We start from the raw sequence: 21,575 nt of genomic DNA on the forward strand, positions 1-21,575 counted from the left end.
TCTGTGAGCAGAATGCTGCAACTTGCTTGCTAGCAAGGACCTTGAAATGCCATAGAGTTGTGGCAGTGAACACAGTTCTGACTGGTATCTCAGCCATGAGACTGGAGAGCTGGGGAGTGGGCTGGATCTAGCCGTCAAAGCCACTGCTCTCCATATTGCTTAGTAAATTAAAGGCTCATGTGGTCAGAAAAAGAGAGATATACAGTAAAGAGAAATTCAAAGAGGAAGAAAACCTCTAAATGGTTTACAGTGTGTTAAAAATATATGCAGGCTAAAGGTTAAAGTCATTAAAAATAAAAAAAGAAGAAAACGGAGACATGGGGTGTGGTGGTACACACCTTTAATCCCAATGCCTGGGAGGCAAAGGTATATTGACCTTTGTGACTTCAAGGGGCAGAGGTAGAATGACCTCTGTGAGTTCAAGGTGTGATAGTGCACACCTTTAATCCCAATGCCTGGGAGGCAGAGGCATATTGACCTCTGTGATTTCAAGGGGCAGAGGTAGATTGACCTCTGTGACCTCAAGGTGTGGTGGTACACACCTTTAATCCCAATGCCTGGGAGGCAGAGACAGATCTCTGTGAGTTCAAGGTGTGGTAGCACACACCTTTAAGCCGAGCACTGGGGAGGCAGAGACGGAAGGATCTCTGTGAGTTCAAGGACAGCCTGGTCTACAGAGTTATTCCAGGACAAAGATATATACAGAGAACCTGTCTCAAAAGCCAAAAGTTAAAAGTAAAAATAAAAGAAATAGAGGTTGAAATAAAGCCACATAAAGATGGAAAATACACAGAGAATCTTGATACTGTGTGTTATTATGCTCTCTTTGAATTGTTTGAATGCTGAGGAAGGAGCAATAGATGCTAAAAGACTTTTGTTTATAAATGCTGCTGAACTAACCCAAGATAGGTATTTTGAAAATACCTTGGTTTCAAAACTGAAGTCAAAAGGTTTGTTACTTTGGAGAAGAGATTTTGCTTTTGTTTCCACAGAAAATGAGAGGTTGTGGATTCATTCTGAGTTAAGAAAAATCCAGTATGATCAAGGAAGGCCACCTGAGAAATCTCCGACAGGAACAGATGGCCCAGATGTCTGAGTCTACATCCAGAACAGATTCAAGACTGCTGCCTGAGATGATCAAGACTCACAGGATACTCCAGTCAGGACTTGATTATAACTCTAAATTTTCTTTATGTCCCCATAAGATCATCAGTGCCCCCAATCAGCAGGAAGTAGCCTGAAATACTACGCCCACATTCCCAACAAATGGACTATGGGTACTTTCCTTTGTTTAAAAAAAAAAAAAAGAGGGAAATGATGTGGGAGAATTGTCTGTATTCTGTCAATCATATTTTAATAAAACGTTGATTGGCCAGGCAGGCAGTATAGGCGGGAAAACCAGACAGGAAGTAGAGGTGTTGCAATGAGAACAGGAGAATTCTGGGAAGCAGGGAAGTTCCTCTGCCACTCGTGCGCAGACCACCGAAGAGGCAACATGTAAATTGACAACTGAAAAAGGTACTGAGCCGTGTGCTAACGTACATAAGGATAATGGGGTAACATAAGTTATAAGAACTAATAAGTAGCCTGACCTAATGAGCCAATCAGTTTATAATCTTATGAAGTCTTGTGAATGATTTTCTTTGGGCTTGCCAGTTGTGGGGTACTGGGCGGGACAGATACCCCAACAAGCCAGCGCTTGTGTTACATGCAGGAAACTGTCAAAGGTCACACTAGAGAGGTGAGTCAGGCAGCTGGGCCTAGGGGTCGAAAGTACCGGGTGCTCTCCCAGAGGACTCAGGCTGGATTCTATGCATCCACAATGAGGCTCAGAACCATCTGTAACTCCGTTCCAGGGGATCTGACACCCTCTTCTGACCTCCTTGGGCACTAGACGTACATGGTGCACAGACAAATGTGCAGGCATAACACACACACACACACACACACACACACACACACACACAAATCACAGAGTTGATATGGCACTTAGGCTACTGTGAAGCTCTTGTGCTCAATCAATCAATCCTCCTGCCTCAGTCCTCTGGATAGCTACGATAGTTTTCTTACAAAGCAGGGGAATTCTTAATTTATCTGTAGGTGTTAATGGTTTAGAAGGTAATAAATTGATATTTTTAGTTAATTACATTTATAAGAGTTCTTTCATTCCCCCGTCTCCTATGGTTCTAAGAGACAGTTTTGTTTCCAGTGGCCATTTGGCGAGTATCTGACAGAAACAAATGAGGGAGGAGCTGTCCTTTTGGCTCACTTATCAGCCCATTATGGGGAAAGCTACAAGAGGAGGCTCTGGCCCTGGCTGGGTATGTGAGGCGACTGACAGGAAGTAAGAAGAAGCCAGAACCAGGGCTTAGAGGCCTGTCCTTAGTCACTTATTCCATAACCCAGCCCATGCCTGTCAAAGTCCCCACAGCCTTTAAAACAGCTTTGACTGCAGGCTGGGGACTGAACGTTCAGAACAACAGCCCAAGATTGGGTGGTGTCCGGGGTGCATTTCCAATTCAAACCCTGACAGCCATGCCTGAAGATGTTCTTTGGTTGTTACAACTTGAAGGCAGAGTACCAGCATCTAGTGGACAAAGGGGAGAACTTTCTCCATTGCGCACAACTGCCCACAACAAAGAAAAGTGTGACCCCGGATGTTGGTAGTGATGAGACTGAGAAACTTCATCCAAACCAGCCAAATCCAGCTCCAGAAAGCTTCAAGAGAGCAAAGTGTGTGCTCATACTCATCATTCCCATACTCAGTGAAATTATGTGGTGAGAGTGAGAAGGAAACATGGAACACACAACAAGCCCGCTTAGGAGTTTATTAGAGGGGGTACATACACGCCTGAGGATCAGTGTGCAGAGAGAGAAAGATGGCGTGTCCAGCTTTTTAAAAGCTGCCTAGTGCATATGCTAATAAAGCAGATGACAAGTTCACGCATGCACACAAGGGTTTAGCTGAGTCCTACGTGGATGTAACCACGCATGCACATGTACGTAGGTCACGCAGGGCCCTTTAACACTCAGGCAATTGCCTGAGGGCCCATCTGAACATGCAGGGTTCTAAAACCCAGAAGTGCAGCCTTATCTGTGGTTGAATAATACACTCAGAGACAGGATGGGTCACATAATGAGCTACGTAGTGACACCCTGTCTCAAATGTTCGGAACTGAGGATTTGGTAGCATGTGCAAACACCTCAGATCTTTATCTCTGCAAAATTCAAACAAAACTTCCCACCGCGAATTCTAATTGGTCTTAATAATAAAAACTCCGAGTCAGATATCAGGGCAAATGCTGAAATATCAGAGAAGTAAAAGAGTCAACTACTTAGAGAGACTTTTTAACTCTACTGAATCCTCAAAACGAATGGCCAAGATCCTGTCTCTACGAACACTCTGACAGAATGGGTCTGAGATCCTGTCTCTACCCATCTTATATTCCTTTCTCCACTTCATTAGTGTTAAGATTATGCTTTTCAAGTGTTAGGAACAAAGGCATGAGATCCCAAATGCTGGGATCAAAAGTGTGAGCCACCATCGCCTTTATTTGTTAGAGCACACACACACACACACACACACACACACACACACACACACACACACACACACACAATCACTACAATCTAGGCTGGATTCGAACTCAAGGAGGTGCTCCAGGTTCAGCCTCCTGAGCGTTCAGAAAGCAGGCATGGGTCACCACAGCCAGCTCATGAGTGCTATTGATGGTTTCTAGAATAGCAGATCCCAGTGTGTTTCATTTTATTTTGCTCAGATCCTCAGGAAAAAGTTCTGTGGAAGCAATCACTGTCTATGCCACAAGAACTTTACGTATTTCCTAAATACAACTCGAAAATTAAATGACTGATTTACCCATGGACTGAAAACAAGATATCTTTTTCAAAGACATGAAAATGACATTAGTCTTGTAGGTCTCCATTGGAGCACTTGGGTAACCACAGGAATTATCAACGAGAAATATTATTTCAAAAGAGTCTCTTTTCTTCTGATCAGTAGTTCTGAAAAGTACTTAAAATACAGAGTAGACCGTATTGTAACCAGAGGTACAACTATCCAAGCTGTGTTATTCCAATTACAGAGCACAGAGATTTAAGAAAATGGTGAAGGGCCCTAGGAAGTTTTGAGTGGGAAATAAACATTGCTTTCTTCTTTAGTCCTTAGCCCTCCCCCCCAGAGGAGTGCTATCCTGTCCTTTGAAGTTTTAGGCTAGGCATTGCCTTCTGTCTACACATCGAAGTTCTAGATAGCATCCTTTCTGTTGGGAGCTCTTGGGTTTAGCCACTTAATTGCTGTGACTTTTCTCAGCTCAAGGTTCTTTTGTAAGTAGTGCTATGAGGACTCAGTGCCGTTCTCCCCAGAGAGCGATGCGTAACTAGACCAAGCAAGAGAATTGTCTTTATAATGATTCGTTATTAGTTATTCTATATCCAATGCATTAAGGGGGTTCACACTCTTAGTTTGCATGGGAGGACCGTGATAGGCAACACACAAACAATTCAATATCACAATTGTTAATCCTGCTAATACTAATACATAAGACCAATTCCTCACCTCCATTTGACTTATCAATTATCCATAAAGCACTCCTTAACCTTAATACAACTTATCAATTAACATTTCCTAATCTTACCAATTATCCATAAAATATCTCTTAACATTTCACACACTAAACACACGCATTAATACATCTGTGCTCTTCTAATTATCATTTGCGACACGCACTCCTTGTCCAGCAAGAAGGAACGATCACAAAATCAAGAATCCTTCTCAATCACAATTTATTGGAGCCACTTGATTAAAAAGGGGAATGGGGAAAAGGGATGACGAGAGAGAGAGAGAGAGAGAGAGAGAGAGAGAGAGAGAGAGAGAGAGAGAGAGGAAAAACCCAAAGGCAGCCGCTTTTCTAGGGTGAGAGGCTCGAATGCTGATTGGTTGATGCCATTCTGCTAGGGCCCAAGGCCACAGGACCAAGGCTCTGAAATGCAAAACAAGGCCCCAAGCACTCTGGCCTGCGCTGCAGCATCAAAGGATTTGTATACCTCCAGGCTGTAGGACCGCTGGCACTATCTCGCCAAGGCGACATCTTGGCGGCTCCTAACAACTAAACACACGCATTAATACATATGTGTTCTTCTAATTATCATTAATGAATTAATCTCAGATTTATGAAGTTCCATACTTGAGTGTAAATAGCATCACACAACCTGACATCCTCTGTCCTAGGCTATCAGTATCAACTGGACACAGAACGGTGGGGTCCTTCTCGTGTGGCAAGATTACTTTTGTTACCAAGGTTACTGGATGCAGCCTTCCCGTATGGCATAGCCAGATGGGTGTGGCAGCCTCTAAGTGGGCAAAAATGTTCTCTTAATATTTCTCCTTAATAATTTTCTACTTCACAAAGTTTTCTTACTTAATTTTCTATTGTCTATATTATACTTATCCTTATACTGTAGATTTCCTATTCTACCTACACTATAGATTCCCCTTTTTTTACTCATTCAGAGGGATCTGTTTCCATGCTCATTACACTTTCCCAATAAAAGTTTGCTTCATCTGCGTTGAGAATCACTTCGTTGTTTGTTTAAGACAGGGTCTCACATAGACTGCTTTAGACACTACCTCTCTATGTAAGCAAAAGTGACCTTGAACTTATGTCTCAGCCCCTCAGTGCAGGAATATCAGCATGCACTACCGGGCCTGGTTTATTCAGCTCTGTGAATTGAACCCAGCTTCTCTTTTTATTTATTTATTTATTTATTTATTTATTTATCTATTTATTTATTTATTATGTATACAATATTCTATCTGTGTGTATGCCTGAAGGCCAGAAGAGGGCACCAGACCTTATTACAGATGGTTGTGAGCCATTATGTGGTTGCTGGGAATTGAACTCAGGACCTTTGGAAGAGCAAGCAGTGCTCTTAACCGCTGAACCATCTCTCCAGCCCCTGAACCCAACTTCTTACGTAGTAGACAAGGCTCTAGTAACTGAGCTACATCCCAGCCTGATAATTTGTTTACTATAACCACTCTCATCAAGACTCTTAACCTTTTCTAGACAACTTGCTTCATTTTCAACATCAGGCTTTTGCTTCCCTGGAAATTCTTTCTAGGAACACAGGATACTTTTAAACAATATTTATTTTAATTTTACATGTGTGAATGCTTTGCTTGCATATATGCTTGTACACCACAGTCATGCAGTGCCTGTGGAGACCAGAAGAGGGCCTATCAACCTCTGGAAATGGAACTTCGAACAGTTGTGAGCCACTGTCTGTGCTGGAAACAGAACCCAGGTCCTCTGTAATGGCACAAGTGCCCTTAATCCCCGAGACTCCAGTTTATTTCCTTAATCCTCATGAACCAACCTTTGAGCTTCGGAGTTCTTGTCTGTTGCTTCCTTACCTGTCTTGGTTCTCATAGACCTGAAGGAGGGCCTTGCTCAGGATGAGATGTTGACTTGGTGCTGGGTTCAGGGTGTTTGCAGGAAGTGAGCTGCCAAGTAACACTTTCAGTTTCCTATAAAAGCTTCCCCTTCTCATTTACAACTTGGCTAGCCTGTGTAAAAGCTCTACCTTTCAACCAATCTTGTCCTCATTGGTTAATTCATGTGTTTAGTTCTACTGGGGATTGGATTCAGGGCTTTCACAGAAGCTGGGAAAATGTTCTATTACTGAGCTAGAAGACCCAGCCCATTTTGGCTTTTGACACATCTTCCTTACTTAATCATTACAGCCTTCTGTCTCTTGGACAGTTAGAGGCCATTGTAGTTTTTTAATTGGTTTGACTTTAATATCATTGTGTATCTAGGAATCCATAGGCCAATTAGTAGGGGACAGTATGAGTGCACGTACCACATACCAATTTAGTTCATTATCTTCTACGGGTACAGTCGGAGATTACCTCCAAGCAATTATAATAGTAACATCACAGACCATTAGTCACAGGTCATCATAACAGATATGTAATAAAGAGAAAAACTTAAGTATCATGATAATTATGAAATGTGGCATGACTATAGCAGATGCTGGGGAAAATGGGACCAATAGTTTCCTAGCTACAGGGCTGCCACACATCTTCAGTTTTTAAAAGCAGGGCTAAAAGGATGGTTTAGTGGTTAACAGCACACACTGCTCTTGCTGGGGACCAGAGGTTAGTTTCAGCTCTCACGGCACCAGCTCACAATTACCTGTAACTGGTTTCAGGGGATTTGACATCTTTGACTAACTCACAGACAGACACATACACTTATATAACTAAAATGAATGCTTTGAAAATACGGTTGCTCCATAGGGCCACAAAGAACTGCACAATAACATGCGGGAGGACTCCAAATCACGTAGTGCTTGGGTGTTGTAGATGTTTAATAAAGTATAGATGTGGGAGGGGGAGGGAAATGGGAAGAGGTGGAAATTTTTAATAAAAAATAAAAAATTAAAAAAAATAAAGTATAGATGTTAGTACTTCTAACATAATGGGCAACAGCTTTAAACAATGACAAATTTGAATAAGAAGACTGGGTGTGGTTGCTAATGCCTATAATACCAGCATCTAAGAGGCTGAACAGAAGGACTGCCACATGTGAAACCCTGTTTCCCCATCCCAACTCCCCTGGAAACATGAGTATAAAATCATTTGTTATTGAATTTTACAAATAGGAAAGAATTTAAAAAAAATTCAGGAATAATATGTGTTGAGTAGTGTATGGGAGATGAAGTAATGAAGAAAAACGACTAGTTATTCCAGAATGTTCATAGTGACTGCGAGGCGACTCATTCAACAGTTAAGAAGGTAAGCTGTTTTTTGCTTGTTTGTTTGTTTTATTTAAGATTGAGGACACTTGAGTATTTTATATCTGAATGAGAGAGAATGGACGAAGAAGGCAGGAAATAACAAAGAAGGAAAACTCCATGGGGTCAGAGGCCCTCTTCTGGCATGCGTGGGCACCCCCCCCACACACACACATACAAATAAATTCTTTTAAAAAATGTTCTACTGCATTACCTTCGAGAGGTGGGGGTGGGGGAAAGAAAGGAAAAAAGGGAAGACAATGAGGCTATAAATGAGTTAATATATTAAGAAAACGGAGGGAGAAAAATCGCAGAGCCTGTGGATCTCGGACTGATGTAAAGAGAAGGGAAACGAAAAGCTTGGTGCGCGGTTGTATTCCTGAACGCCTCTGACAGCCAGAGTGTTGGCAGTCTTCCACCTTGGGGCAGGATTTCAAAGAAAAGCTGGGGGAACTCCCTAATCTTTACCCTTTGAAGCTGAGGCGTGTGTCAAAACCTAGCCATTGGGCCACAACCGCCTCAACAGCTGCCCAGACCCAGGGCAAGTGCGAATTGGGAGAACCCAAACAATCACAACGCCCGCCCCCTTTCCCTACCAATCACAACCTCTCAGTGTCTTGATTGACTGAGATCGCGCAAACGCTCTGGATCAAACGTTTCCTGTAACCTTGACTGACTCTTTAAAGAATCTGTCTGAGGCCGGTGATTGGCTGGGGAGTCTGGGTCCTGGCCAATCCCAAAGGGGGCGGGCTAGTTGAGCGTCGGATTTCCAGCTGCTGTCCTTAGACACCGGTCCGCTGGTGGCGGGCTTCTCTTCACTCCTCGTGGACCCTGGCTCAGTGTCTAATGGAGCTTTCTTATCAGACTCTCAAACTCACGCACCAAGCGCGGGAAGCGGTAAGGAAAGCTTTCCCAAACAAGCAAGACCTAGGATCATGCCAGAAACTCTTGTTGCAACAGGCAGATTCGCGAGTCTCCGGTTGCTATGGTGACAGAGGCGGCTGCCCAAGTGGCGCAAGCGCAGTGGCTCTAGTTTCCCCTGTTGAAGGAGGCTGGGTTTGAAGTGGTGATCCCTGCAGGATAAATCTGGGATCGAACCGTTGAGGGTTTGGGGATGAAAGTCGGTTTGTTATTACGGAAACTGAGTTTTAAGGGTCAGGTTAGGCTGCTTGTGGATGTGAGTTTGGACCTGCGCAAAAAGAGACTGACAGGTTGGGCGTGGAGATGCAAGCTTTTAACGTTAGCGCCCTGGAGGCAGAAACAGGCTAGTAGTTCTTAACTGCACTTCTTAACTAGTGCAGTTCAGCCAGAGAGGATACATAGTGAGACCTCGTCTCAAAAACAAAACAGAAAAACAATAACAACAACACAATGACATTGTTGAAAGCGCCTCCTCCACCAAAAGGAAAACAGACACACATACACACACTCACACACACACACACACACACACACACACACTGACCTGAAGGTAGAATTCTAGGTTTGGATGCTCAGCTTTACCAAGGCTAGAGCTCATAGGCACTAATTCGCTCTCCCAACCCCCTTCAGGGTCTCCTTGTGAAGTAGGAGAATTGGCTGTGATTCTATTCACACGAGGGTTTTGTGAACTTACAATACTTCCCATGGTTTCCTGTGGTCTGGGTCGTCTGCTACCACCAGCAATATTTCCACAACAATGAACATGAATTGAAAGCTTACCATAAATGCAGGCACCGGCCGTGAAAACAATAGTGCGTACTGGGGGGCGGTGCGGGGGTGGGCGGTGCTGCGGGTGCCGGGGCAAGATGAATAAAATTAAAGCTAAGAAAATAGGGACATCTGGCGCCTGCTGGGGGGGGAGTCAGGATGGGTCCTTTTTATTGATAGCTTTTAAAGCTCCACAGGTGACCACTCCATTATGTAGCTCAGGCTATGAATCATTGCTCTAGAGTCTTTTTACCTTAAAAAAGATATTTGTTATTTTTGTATATGAATATTTTATCTGTGTATGTCAGTGCATCACCTGTGTTCGGTGCCTGCAGAGGCCGGAGAGTGCGCTGGAGCCCCAGAGAGTGGAGTTACAGACGGTTTTAGCTGACATGTACGTGCTGGAAATTGAACCCAGATCCTCTGGAAGAAGAGCCAGTGTTGCTCTTCTTCAAATTATTATAGTTATTATTTTTTACCCGGTTTCCCCTCCCTTCTCTATTCCCAGCCCCTCCCTCCCACTTTCCCTCTGCCCCCTCCCCTATCCACTCCTCCTGCATTTCAACTGAGAAAAGGGCAGGCCTCCTATACATACCAGCCAAATATGGCATATAAGCCTAGACACACACACACCTTTCTATTAAAACTGGGCAAGGCAACTCAGTATGAGGAATAGGGTCCCAAGAGCCAGCAAAAGAGTCAGATACAATCCTTTTTCCCACTACTAGGAATCCCAGTAGAAGACCACACTATACCACTGTCACATATATGCAGAGGGCCTACACAGTCCCATGCAGACTCCATGGTTGTTGATTTAGTCTCTGTGAATCCCTGTGAGTCCAGGTTAGTTGATTCTGTGTTTTTTTTTTTTGTTTGTTTGTTTTTGCTTTTTTTGTTTTGTTTTGTGGCATCTTGACTCCTCAGGGAGTCAAGAGTTCTTAACCACTGAACCATCTCTCCAGCTTTTCTACCTTTGAAGTGCCGATAATACCACACACACACAACACACATCCTTTTGTTAGTCAAGTTCTATAAGGAGTCAACTGCCCTTGGAACTTCCTCACCCAGGAAGTTTAAACCCACTCCACACTGAGCCTGAACTACCAGCGTCAGAATCAGAAGCACCACATGATGATAAAGCTGATTCTAGGGCTTCAACGGGACTTGCCGAAACAAACCGAGATGGGGCTTGTGAAACTGGCGTCATACACACGTGCCAAACTGCTCCTAAAGCACTCTGCTCAGTGGACTCGTGTCTTAGAAAGACGCTGCTCAGAGAAGAAGGATGCTGAGGACTTGATACAGCCAGTGGGGTAGGCTAGGTGTCTTCATTTGTTCAATAGCTGACCTACAACCTCCCTTATCAACACCTCTACCTTTTCCATCTTCCTGACTCTGAGATCGTGCGACAATATACACCCAGTTATCCCAATCAAAATCCCAGTCATCCACAGTTTCACTTATAGAGGGGAAAACATTACCAAATATTCTTTATTCTACCTCTGTAACGTATCTTTAATAGTTCCTGTCACCACCCACGTTCTGATGCCCAGGGAGCCCTCGCGACTGCCCCATTACGCTAGCCTTGCACTTTTCTCTGTTGGGTTTGCTCCCTCCAGTCTTCCCTCAGTGTTACTCCGCTGCTGGGATCCTTTTAATGACTTTCCATTACACTTGGAAAAGCAAACCCAAACTTTAACAGGACATACGGAGCACGACAGTGAGACAGAGAACCGTCTGTTCAGGGTTCATCCTCACTGCCTTCTGCTACGTCTCCCATAGCAGCAGATGCGTTCTTTCTGATCAGAAATATTTCCAAACTGCACAGTTTGCGCATTGTGGTTAATGCATTACCTGTTGAGAGTATGTAACATACTCTCAAAAACGAATTTTCTGAAGCTTAAAGACAAAGATCCGAGTCTTTTTTGTTTATTTCGTCGTTTTGTTTTAGGCCCTAGATGGCGCTAAAGCAGTGTTTAGATGAGCTCAGGGTTGAACATGGCAAGATTGTTCTGCTTAGGAGTTCCAAGGAGGGGGAAAGGTAAAGCTGGAGGAGGTGCGGGGGGAGGGGGGTGGTAGGGAGAGGCGGAATCCGTTATAAAGAGAACTGACTGTCCACCGGAATTTCGGTCCCCTAATTCAGATACTGTATTAGGATTTCCAGAATGTTTTCTTTAAGATAAGTATCTTGTGTGGTCCAGGATGTTCTCAGATTTGCCATATGTTATTTAAACAAAGGAATCCATGCCCTTAGTTCTGAAAAATAATGTAGCATAGTTTAAGATACTTTTCTCTTCTCGCTCCTCCCCTTTCTCTCCCCTCCTTTAGGAAGAATTTATAATGAAAAAATAATCTAGAGATGACTCTAGGTCTAGGGGGGAATGTGTATGGGTTATGTGCAAGCACTGTTACATTTTACATAAGACATTGGAGATGCACAGATTCTGCCATCTGAAGGGGATCGTGGAGCCAGTTCACCCTCCATCCCAAAGTGTGTGTGTGTGTCTGTGTGTGCAGGCATATTTGTATCTTACAAGTTTTGGTCCTTTGGAGGACCCTGATAAATACAGGTTTGTATCACAAGAGTCTGTGAAATACTGATGCCATTGGTGTCTTTGGGTGGCAGATTTTCTCTTACAGTATTTTAAATTTAGTGCTTCATTAAAATTAGACTATATGCAGGGGTTAGGAATATAGCTCAGTTGATAGAGTGTCTTCGTAGCATGCATCTCCAACACAACATGGACTGAGTATGATGGTGAATGCTTGTAATCTTAGATAGGTGTTCAGGGTCATCTTTAGCTACACAGTGAGTTTGATGTCAGCCTGAGATACCTGAATGGGACCTTGTCTCAAAAAAGAAGAAAGAAACTAAAATAAGATTGCATACAATTTGTGTACCTCTGCCAGTTTTTTTTTTAAAATTTCTTTCCAAATTGAATATAAGAACCTTTAAAAAGCTCTGAGACCAGGCAGGTTGTAATGAGCAATAGCATAGGTGTTTTAAATGTGAACACATGATTAGAAACAAATAATGACCGGACCAATGTCCAGGAATGGTTTTTGGAAAACCTTGTGTACACACACTCATGTGTACACTCAAGATAACTGGGACACGAACCCAGTCTTCCTTTTTCTCACCCAATCTCAGCTGATTGGAAGAGGCCCTTCTCCTAGGGTTAGCTCTTCTTTCTCATGTACTTTTTAAGAGGTTTCTGCTTTGCCTAGGGTGAGCCTTTTGTATTAAAAATTATTTAATATATGTTTAGCTAATTGATTAAGCAGTTGACTAACTTTTAAAATGAGTGTTAAATGCCTTAACTTTTATTAATTGCATGGATCCCTAAAAAAACAAGTAATTGAAAATCTAATTACTTCAGTGTTTTCCTTCAAAGAACTGAGGCTTATTAAACTTTAAATGTTAAAACATTTAAGCATCTATTGAAATACCAATAACTATAAACAATGTTCAGTTCTAAATACTAATTAAACAAGTTCTAAATCACCATAAAGCTAGGCTGAATTGTAAGTAACTCATGCTTTATGCTCTGCTCTGTCCTTACACAAGGAAAATTAACTACTTCAACGCTGACCACTGCTGCAGCATTGTGGACATGTTCCAAACTCCGTGGCTTTAAAAGCTACGCGCTGGGATGCACAGCTGTAATCCCAGCACCCTGGAGGCAGAGGCAGGAGGGCTGCTGAGAGTTCAAGGGTAGCCTAGGCTACGTATAGTAAGTTCCAGGCCAGCATGGCCTATTTATAGCTAGACCATGTTTTTAAACAAAACAAAACAAAATAAAAACCCAGAACATAAATAAATAAAGTGCTGTTATTAAACCACATTCTACTTGTAAACCTGGACTGAGAAAGGGAGACTTATCAGAGAAGCCGGAACACTTTGCCAACATCATGCTGTACTCATGGAGATGTATTACCATCACTGCGAATATCCAGGTTTTGTATTAAAAACATCCTTACTGGCTTTCTTTTGCACAAATAACTTAGTTTTTTGGGGGGGAAGGGAAAGTTGAGATAGAATTTTTACAATCAAACTCACTCTGTAGATCTTGCTATTCTCTAACTTTGAATGATCCTCCTTCCTCTGCCTCCCACGTACTGGGATTACTGCCATGAGCCACAGTGTGTGATCAGGTTTTACTTCTAACCACCAAGAAATAAAAATCTCATCACCCAGATATATCCTTTTTTATATTTTATTTTTTGTTATGTGTATATATGTGTGTGAGTGTGTGCAGGTATGAGTGCAAGTATTCGTGGAGTCCTAAATCCCATGGAGTGGGACTTAAACAATTGTTGGTGCTAGGAACTGAACTAAGGTCCTCTGTTAGAGCAGTGTATGCTCTCAACCATGGATAAAAATATTTTATTTTTATCTATATGTCTGTGTGTCTGCTGTGTGTGCAGATGCCTGCAGAGGCACAGGACCCCAATAGCTGTTGTTCTAGGTAATTGCTAGTCACCCAGTCAGGGTGCTGAGATCTCAGGTCCTCTGGAAGAGCTGTAAGTTTTCATAACTTATGAGCCACATCTCCAGCCCTACCCAGATACATTTAAAAACTGGTTTGTGGCTGGGCATAGTGGCACGCACCTGGTAACCCTAGCACCTGGGAGGCAGAGGCAGGCAGATATTTGTGAATTCAAGGCCAGCTTGGTCTATGTAGAAAGTTCCAGGTCAGCTAGGGCTACAAAGTGAAACCTTATCTCAAAACACTGGTGTAACCTTCTACTCTGAACTGTGGTACTGGTTTCTGAATTAGCTCTCTTGCTGTAAGGACCCAAGTTTGATCCCTAGTACCCATATAAAGAGAGGAGAGTGGTGGTGAGTGCCTATAATCCTAGAGCCAGACAGGCAGAGACAGGAGGTTCCCTAAACCTTGTTGGTCAGTCAGTCTAGCCAAATTGACAAGCTCCAGATTCAGGGAGAGACCCTGTCTTATAAACAACAACGGGCAGAGCTGGAGCACTTAAGAGCACTGACTGCTCTTCCAGAAGTCCCAGGTTCAATTCACAGCACCCATGTGGCAGCTCACAACGGTCTGGCTCCAAGATCTGACACTCTCACACAGACATACATACAGAAAAAACATCAATGCATATAAAGTAGAAAAAATTTTAAAAAAGCAAAAGAACAACAACAAAAAAGCCTAAGAGCAGAAATAATTAAGGAAGAAGACACCTGAGTGGATCTCTAGCATGTACATGACTGTAAACACAAACACACACTCACACGCGCACACACACACACACACACACACACACACACACACACATGCACACACGCGCACACACGAGCAAAGAAAACTGAACTAAATAGGCAATGCTGGACTACTGTCTTTAGACAACGTGGTGAGATGATTTTCTACTTGGGAGCAGTGCCTGGACACAGGCGCAGGACGGAGACCTTGGAGCATGACAGGTTTGATGAGTCAGATTGGAGTTTGGGGTGCTTATCATTGGGATTTGGGGATCGAAGAGTCCTAGAGAAGAGAGAGCTAAAAATCGCCCCCATAGTTCTTGGGTTTGGGCTGAATACTAAGTCGCACATGGCAAACTCCATGTGTGAGATTGAGAAAACCAGTTACCAGGGAACTGTAAAAGGCACACTCATTGGAGCTCTCACTGGGAGATGTCTGAGTTCTGAAGAAACCTCATGAGTAGAGATCCCAGAAGAACTGCAGAGGGACAAGCAAAACTAGCTCAGGGAAAGCTTACTTCAGGCGCTCTCCCCAACAAGCCCGGAAACAGCTACCATGTCTGCCAAAATAAAACAGTTTCAAAAAATGCCATAAAGTGCTGACCCTCTGAACTGTGCCAGTGGCCTGTGATCACAGCACCTGGTAAACTGGGTTAGAAGTGTCTCTAGTTCAAGGCCAGCCTGGACTACCTGGTAAGTGTTGGGTCAGTCTAGACCTTATGTTAGAAGACAGCTAACGGTGCCTGCCTCTGAGCCTGACAGCCTGAGTTCAGTCCTCATGTCCTTTGTGGTTAGGGAGAAAGCCAACTCCCCTGGATTCCCTCTGACTCTACTTGTACCCCCACCAAAATAAATACAGTTTATTTTTTTTAAAAGAGAGAAAACAGAACGAAATATCTTGATATCCTCAATGTCTGTACCTGATGAAAAATTGCTACAGCCATAAGAAACAAGAAAATCCAGGATAAAAACAACCCAGCACCAAATTAATCTAGGAATATTACCAAAAACAAAATTAGTAGAATTGGACTTTAAAAAATACCTAGTCAATGGGGCTGGAGAAATGGCCCAACAATTAAGAACACTTGTTACTCTTGCAGAGACCTGGGTTCAGTTCCCAGAATTTACACAGTGGCTCATAACTGTCAGTAACCGTCATTATGGAGGATCTGATGCCCTCTTCTGGCTTCCATGGGTACCAGGTACATACATGGTACACAGTCACACGTGCAGGAAAGACATGCATAAAAATACCCTGCCAGTATATTTAAGAATAAGAAGGAAAACGGCCACAGGCAGGAGAAAAGCACAAGGCAGAATAAAATGGGAAGCTGGGTGTATGGCACACACCCTTTGCTTGCTTTTTGAGACTGAGTTTCTCCATGTAGCCTGGCTGTCCTGGAACTCACTCTGTAGACTAGGCTGACCTCTACCTTCCTAGTGCTGGCATTAAAAGTGTGCGCCACCAATCTGGCTAACCCCAACATTCTTGTGGCAGAGGCAGGTGGATCTCTCTGAGTTCAAGGCCAGCCTTGTCTACATAGTGAGACCCTGTCTTGGAAACAAAGAATGAAATGGGACTTCAAGAATTGAAGATACAGTACTGCACCTGAATGCCAGACTCCCTGGAGGGCGGGAGAGGTACATCAGTGAACTGAAGAACTCACCCCAGATATGATCCAAACCGAGTCACAAAGAAAGGACTGAAGAAAAAATTGAAGGACATGTCCCAGGGGAATGCAGTTCATATCCAAGAGTGAACTTGGGGAGGGGAAGTAAGTTATGACCAAACATGTTCATATAGATCATAAAACACCCCAAAGCATACAGGAGAAACACTCGCTGACTTTGACAAAGGAAGCTACGTTGTGAGCAGCTGCTTCGAAGCCAAAGTGACAAAGAATTGAAGACAGCTTCCAGCCAACAGGTGACTAGGAACAGGTCCTCAGCCCTGAAACCCATAAGGAACTGGATTCTGCTAATAACATCCAGACAGAGGGGCTATCTTACAATGATAGGAAAGTTCTAAATTTCAGGCAGGTATTGATTATGTGTGTGTGTGGTTCTTAAAACTCATTGATCTGGCTCCCCCTCCCCGTTTTATGTGTCTGTGTGTACCTGAGTGGAAACAGGTGCTCATGAAGGCCAGAAGAGAGCATCAGATACTGTGATATTTGACAGACTCATAGATTTGAATGCTTTGGGAATGGTATTAGGAGGTGTGGCATTGTTGGAGTAGGTGTGGCCTTGTTGGAAGAAGTGTGTCACTGGGGGCAGACTTGGGAGTTTTGAAGCTCGGCCAGGTCTAGTGGCTCACTGTCTCTCTCTGCTGCCTTCAGATCCAGATGTAGAATTCTCAGCCACCTCTTCGGCACCATGTCTGTCTGTGTGCCACCAGGCTTCCTGCCATGATGATAATGAACTAAATCTCTGAAACTTAAGCCACCCCTAATTAAATGCTTTCCTGTATAAAAGTTGCTGTGGTCATGGTGCTTTATTTTGTTTTGTTTTGTTTTTTCACAGCAATAGAAACCTTAACTAAAATAGATATCCTGGGACCGGAGACGCTGGCAATTGTGATATGGGTGCTGGGAACTGAAGCCAGGTCCTCTGCGAAGGCATCAAGTGCTCTTAGCTGCTCAGCCTGTTTTCCCATCCTCTCTGTAGTCTTCACTTGGATGCATTTGGTTGTGTAGAAGGGTTAGAATTGATATAGTAGATGTTGTTGTTGTTGTTTTTCCTGTTTTTCGAGACTGGGTTTCTCTGTAGTTTTGAAGCCTGTCCTGTCACTTGTCCTGTAGACCAGGCTGGCCTCGAACTCACAGAGATCTGCCTGCCTCTACCTCCTGAGTGCCTGGATTAAAGGCATGTGCTTCCACTGCCTGGCGATATAGTAAATTTTTAAAAAAGATTTATTTGTGTGAGTGTGTGTGTGTGTGTGTGTGTGTGTGTGTGTGTGAGAGAGAGAGAGAGAGAGAGAGAGAGAGAGAGAGAGAGAGAGCAAGCATGTGAATGTACACCATGCATATGCACCAGGCAGTTGTGAGGGGACCACTGTGAATACTGGGCACTGAACTCAGGTCCTCTGGAAGAGCAGCAGGTATTCTTAATCACTGAGCTGTCTATGCAGCTTTAATACAGTTTGATTTTTAGAAAGACATAAAGATGCAAACAGGCCCAGTGCAGGAGCACACTTTTTTTTGAGGGGGAGGGGATGAGACAGGGTTTCTCTGTAGCTTTGGAGCCTGTCCTGGAACTCACTTAGATCCACCTGCCTCTGCCTTCCGGGTGCTATTGAAAGCGCTCACCACCACCACCACCGCCTAGCTCAGTAATACACTCTTCAAATCCTGGGGCTTGGTAACTGAGGTGGAAGGATCTACCTTTGAGAGTTCAAAAGTAGCAGGGCTGCAAACAATAGTTTGTTGATAGACTTTGTTGGCATTTGTCTACATGTTTCTAATACTGTCACTCAGGGGACAGAAGCAAGAAAATCATCGCTAGTTTGAGGGCAGCCTGGTCTACATAGCAAGTTTCAGACCACCTAGGGTTACATAGTGAGACACCTTGTCTCAAAATGAACAGAAAAGTCTACAATAAAAAAAATCAATGCCATTTTTTCTACAATTGGCCCTTTCCCAGTTTATTTCTTTTCTTATATTGTATGACAGTTTTCACAGGGAGATAAAATGTCACACACACACATGCACACATACGTACACACACATACACACTACTCACCCCAGAAAGGGAACCACGGTACCTTGGTGAACGAATATGTTTTAATTGGGATGCCTATAGGAGTAGGGGTGAGGCGTTACTTAAAGGAGCAGAGATGAGCCCAAAGCAGATGCATGGCTGCAAAGCCCACCCAACATAGGGCTCCTGAAAGCTGCAAACCCGGAGCTCTCCGCACGCTTTTCAGGCCGCTCCCTGCGCACAGCAGAGAACGTGCAGTACCGTTTTAATGGTCCAGGCTTACTTTGTTTGACACAATGCTCTCCGATGCTCTTTGGTCCACACATTCTTCTGCAAACGGCAGGCCAGAGGAGCCTCCTCCAGCAGCTGCACTGCTCAGCGTCCTGCCCCAGCAGCGTTTTCTGCAGCTGTCACTTTGGAAAGGGGCCCTCACAAATCTTGTAAGTTCAGTTTTCCCCAGATTTGTGAAGTTTGATGACCTCCCGAGTCTCGTGAGTGCAAACCCTCTCTTGGAGAGAATGTTCCAGTATGGAGGAAACAGCTATATAATGCTGTAGAGGAACCAGCCATCAGGAATGCCTTATCCCTTTGCATGTCATAATAGCATGTGTGTTTTTTATATTTCTTTCTACAGAAGAGAGTAATTTCTTCATTCTGTGTCCCCTTATTTTATGACCTACCTTGAACGTCTTCTACATGTATTAACTTTACAAGATAGTGAGCTCATTATGATGTTTCACCCATGAACAGAATACACTTCAGGTATTTTCCACTCTTACAACCCCTTTCTCATCAATTGTCTCACTTCTGCTGGGTTCCTTGCTCTTCCTAAATTGCCTTTTATTTACTTACTGAGTCAGGATCTTACTGTAGAGCCCTGACTAGCCTGGTTCTTGCTTGGTAGCCCAGGCTGGATTGACTTTCCACAGTCCAGCGTTCTGAGTCTTGGAATTATAGGCACTCACTACCTTACCCTACAAAAAACAAACAAACAAACAAACAAAAAACAAAACTAGATTCTTTGGAGAGAACATGTGACATTTATCTTTCTGATTCCAACTTACTTTGTTTAGCACTCTAATCTCCAGGTAATTTTGTTGTTAAATTTATTCTTAAAAATAAACATATAGTACAATTTGTATATATATTGGTATTTAGCTCCATGAGTTCTGACAAATGTATACAGCCATACAGCAATCCTAACAGACAGATTTAGAATGGATCTGTCATCTCAACAGAGTCCCTCAAGCCTGGCTTAACCATTTGAAACCCCAAAGCCCACCCCCAGTGACACACTTCCTTCAACAAGGCCACACTTATTCAATAAGGCCACATCTTTTAATCTTTGTCAACTATCGCCACTCTCTAATGACCAAGCATTCAAATATATGATGCTATGGAGGCCGTTCCTATTCAAACCACTACAGAGGGTGATTCTGTGAGCATCAGACAGGCATGGCATGCTGGAGCAGTTTAGCATCCTGATCCATAAGTTGGAGTCAAAGGGAGAGACTAACATGGATTTTTATAACCTCAACCCCACCCCCAGTGACTCCCAATCCTTTCCCAAACAGTTCCATCAACTAGGGACCAAGCATTCAAATACATGAACCTGTGGGGGCCATCCTCATTCAAACCACCACTACCACACCAAGTAGGAAAGATGTATTTGTTTTTCAGGACACAAAATATTAGTAACTCTGAAGGGAAAGATAAAGTAGTCTTAATGAAAACGTTGTGTTTATAAAAGATGCCTTAAGGAGAGGGAGAAAGCCACAGGCTGTCGGAGGCGGTTCTGGCAATCCAGGAACATCCTGGTCCAGTTTCAGGGACTGAAATTTTTCTGGACCTTGCACAGAATAGGAAAAGTGATGATGTGTGGAACAAACATGTAACTGAAGCATTCAGGAGACTGGGGTGGGAAGCTCATGAGTTTAATGCAACCGAGGTTAAATAGATTGTCTCCAAAACACTCCAAGCAAAACAGAACTGGGACAGGAAATTGGGCTGAAGCAGCTTGACGGCTTTGATTTAATTCTAGGACAGAGCCCGTGGTGTCTTACAGGTCTCCTGACTTGCTGGGTCCTAGATTCAGCTTTTGTGCCCGGCAGAATACACCAGCACTTTAGAACTCATTGTGACCAGCATGGCCAGCCCCTTCCTCTTCTTCTTCCCGGGCGAAGAGTGTTTTTCCACCTGGTTGGAAGATTATCTACTGGGGCAGGAAGTGGACTACTGTTGGCCTGCAGCCTGGGTAATGCAGGGTGTGACTGTGTACCCTGTGGCTCCAGTGGAGACCGTTTCAGCGCGCTCCGTACGTGTGGACAGGTTGCAGCTTCTCTGGTGTATTTTCACACTCCGTAGGTAAATAAAACCAAGCTCATGTTTTTACTAGTGCTTTTGGAATCATTTTTAAACTTCTTTTTTCCTTGAGTGGAGTCTGAAGTTTTCGTTGTCTTTTTCTTCAGTAGCTAGTCATAGGTAAAGTATACCTCAAAGACAGGCTTCCCTGGGACCTTCCGTGCCAGTTGGGTATATGGGGCTTCTCTTTCTGTGACTTAGGGATGCATGATATATGTTTCGACCCAGGCACCCGGTCTGCTACCATCTCTCCTCTGTTCAAACAGTTTGTACCTAGTATATTTGGGTCAAATTGGGTTTCCTCCAAGCACTTTGGCACTTCTGACGGTCTGAGGCCACCTGCTAGGCCGGCAAACATTTAGTGACCTTGCGCTCCCTTCTCGGTCTCTTTCCCGGCATCACTAGAGGGCGCCAGCGGCTCCTCCTGTCCCCTGATGAGCCTTCATTTTCGTTTTGAGAAGGCTTTGTAGGGTTTCTGATTCTTCTAACAGGTGACTCCTCACCACCCTCCAGGCCGACTCCCTGTTCTTGCTCTTACTCGTGAGCCCTCTCCCCTGAGGACCTTCTGGAGTCCTGCCTGTATCAGAAGGCATTGGGTGGCCTTTTCCAGGAATTGCCTGGGAGAGGTGGGGCCAGGATTCTCTAGGGATCGATTGTGGTTCACTGACGTGGGAAAGGGACAGGACAGGTAGACCAAGAGGAGGCCTGGTCCAGGGCAGTCATAAAAAGACTCCTGGTTGGAGGAGAAGCTGGGCTGGTGTCTCTGCTCCCAGCGATGAGCCCTCTATAA

The 21,575-nt window shown here is 43.9% G+C and overlaps 1 protein-coding gene across 3 annotated transcripts in view; it reads left to right on the forward strand.

The window, feature by feature from the left end:
- The first annotated feature begins 8,572 nt into the window (after positions 1-8,572).
- The window catches only part of Katnal2 (katanin catalytic subunit A1 like 2), a 68,319-nt gene continuing 55,316 nt past the window's right edge, over positions 8,573-21,575 (forward strand). For 2 of the 3 annotated variants that reach the window (XM_048419665.3, XM_085676408.2), the window contains exon 1: positions 8,573-8,715. In XM_048419665.3, coding sequence (XP_048275622.1) covers positions 8,665-8,715 — 51 coding nt within the window. In that variant the 5' untranslated portion in view covers positions 8,573-8,664. The remainder of the gene's footprint in view (positions 8,716-21,575) is intronic. The other variant, XM_048419666.3, reaches the window with a different exon arrangement.

This window comes from Myodes glareolus, chromosome 13, assembly GCF_982192425.1.
Source record: "Myodes glareolus chromosome 13, mMyoGla1.1, whole genome shotgun sequence".
Lineage (NCBI taxonomy): Eukaryota > Metazoa > Chordata > Mammalia > Rodentia > Cricetidae > Myodes > Myodes glareolus.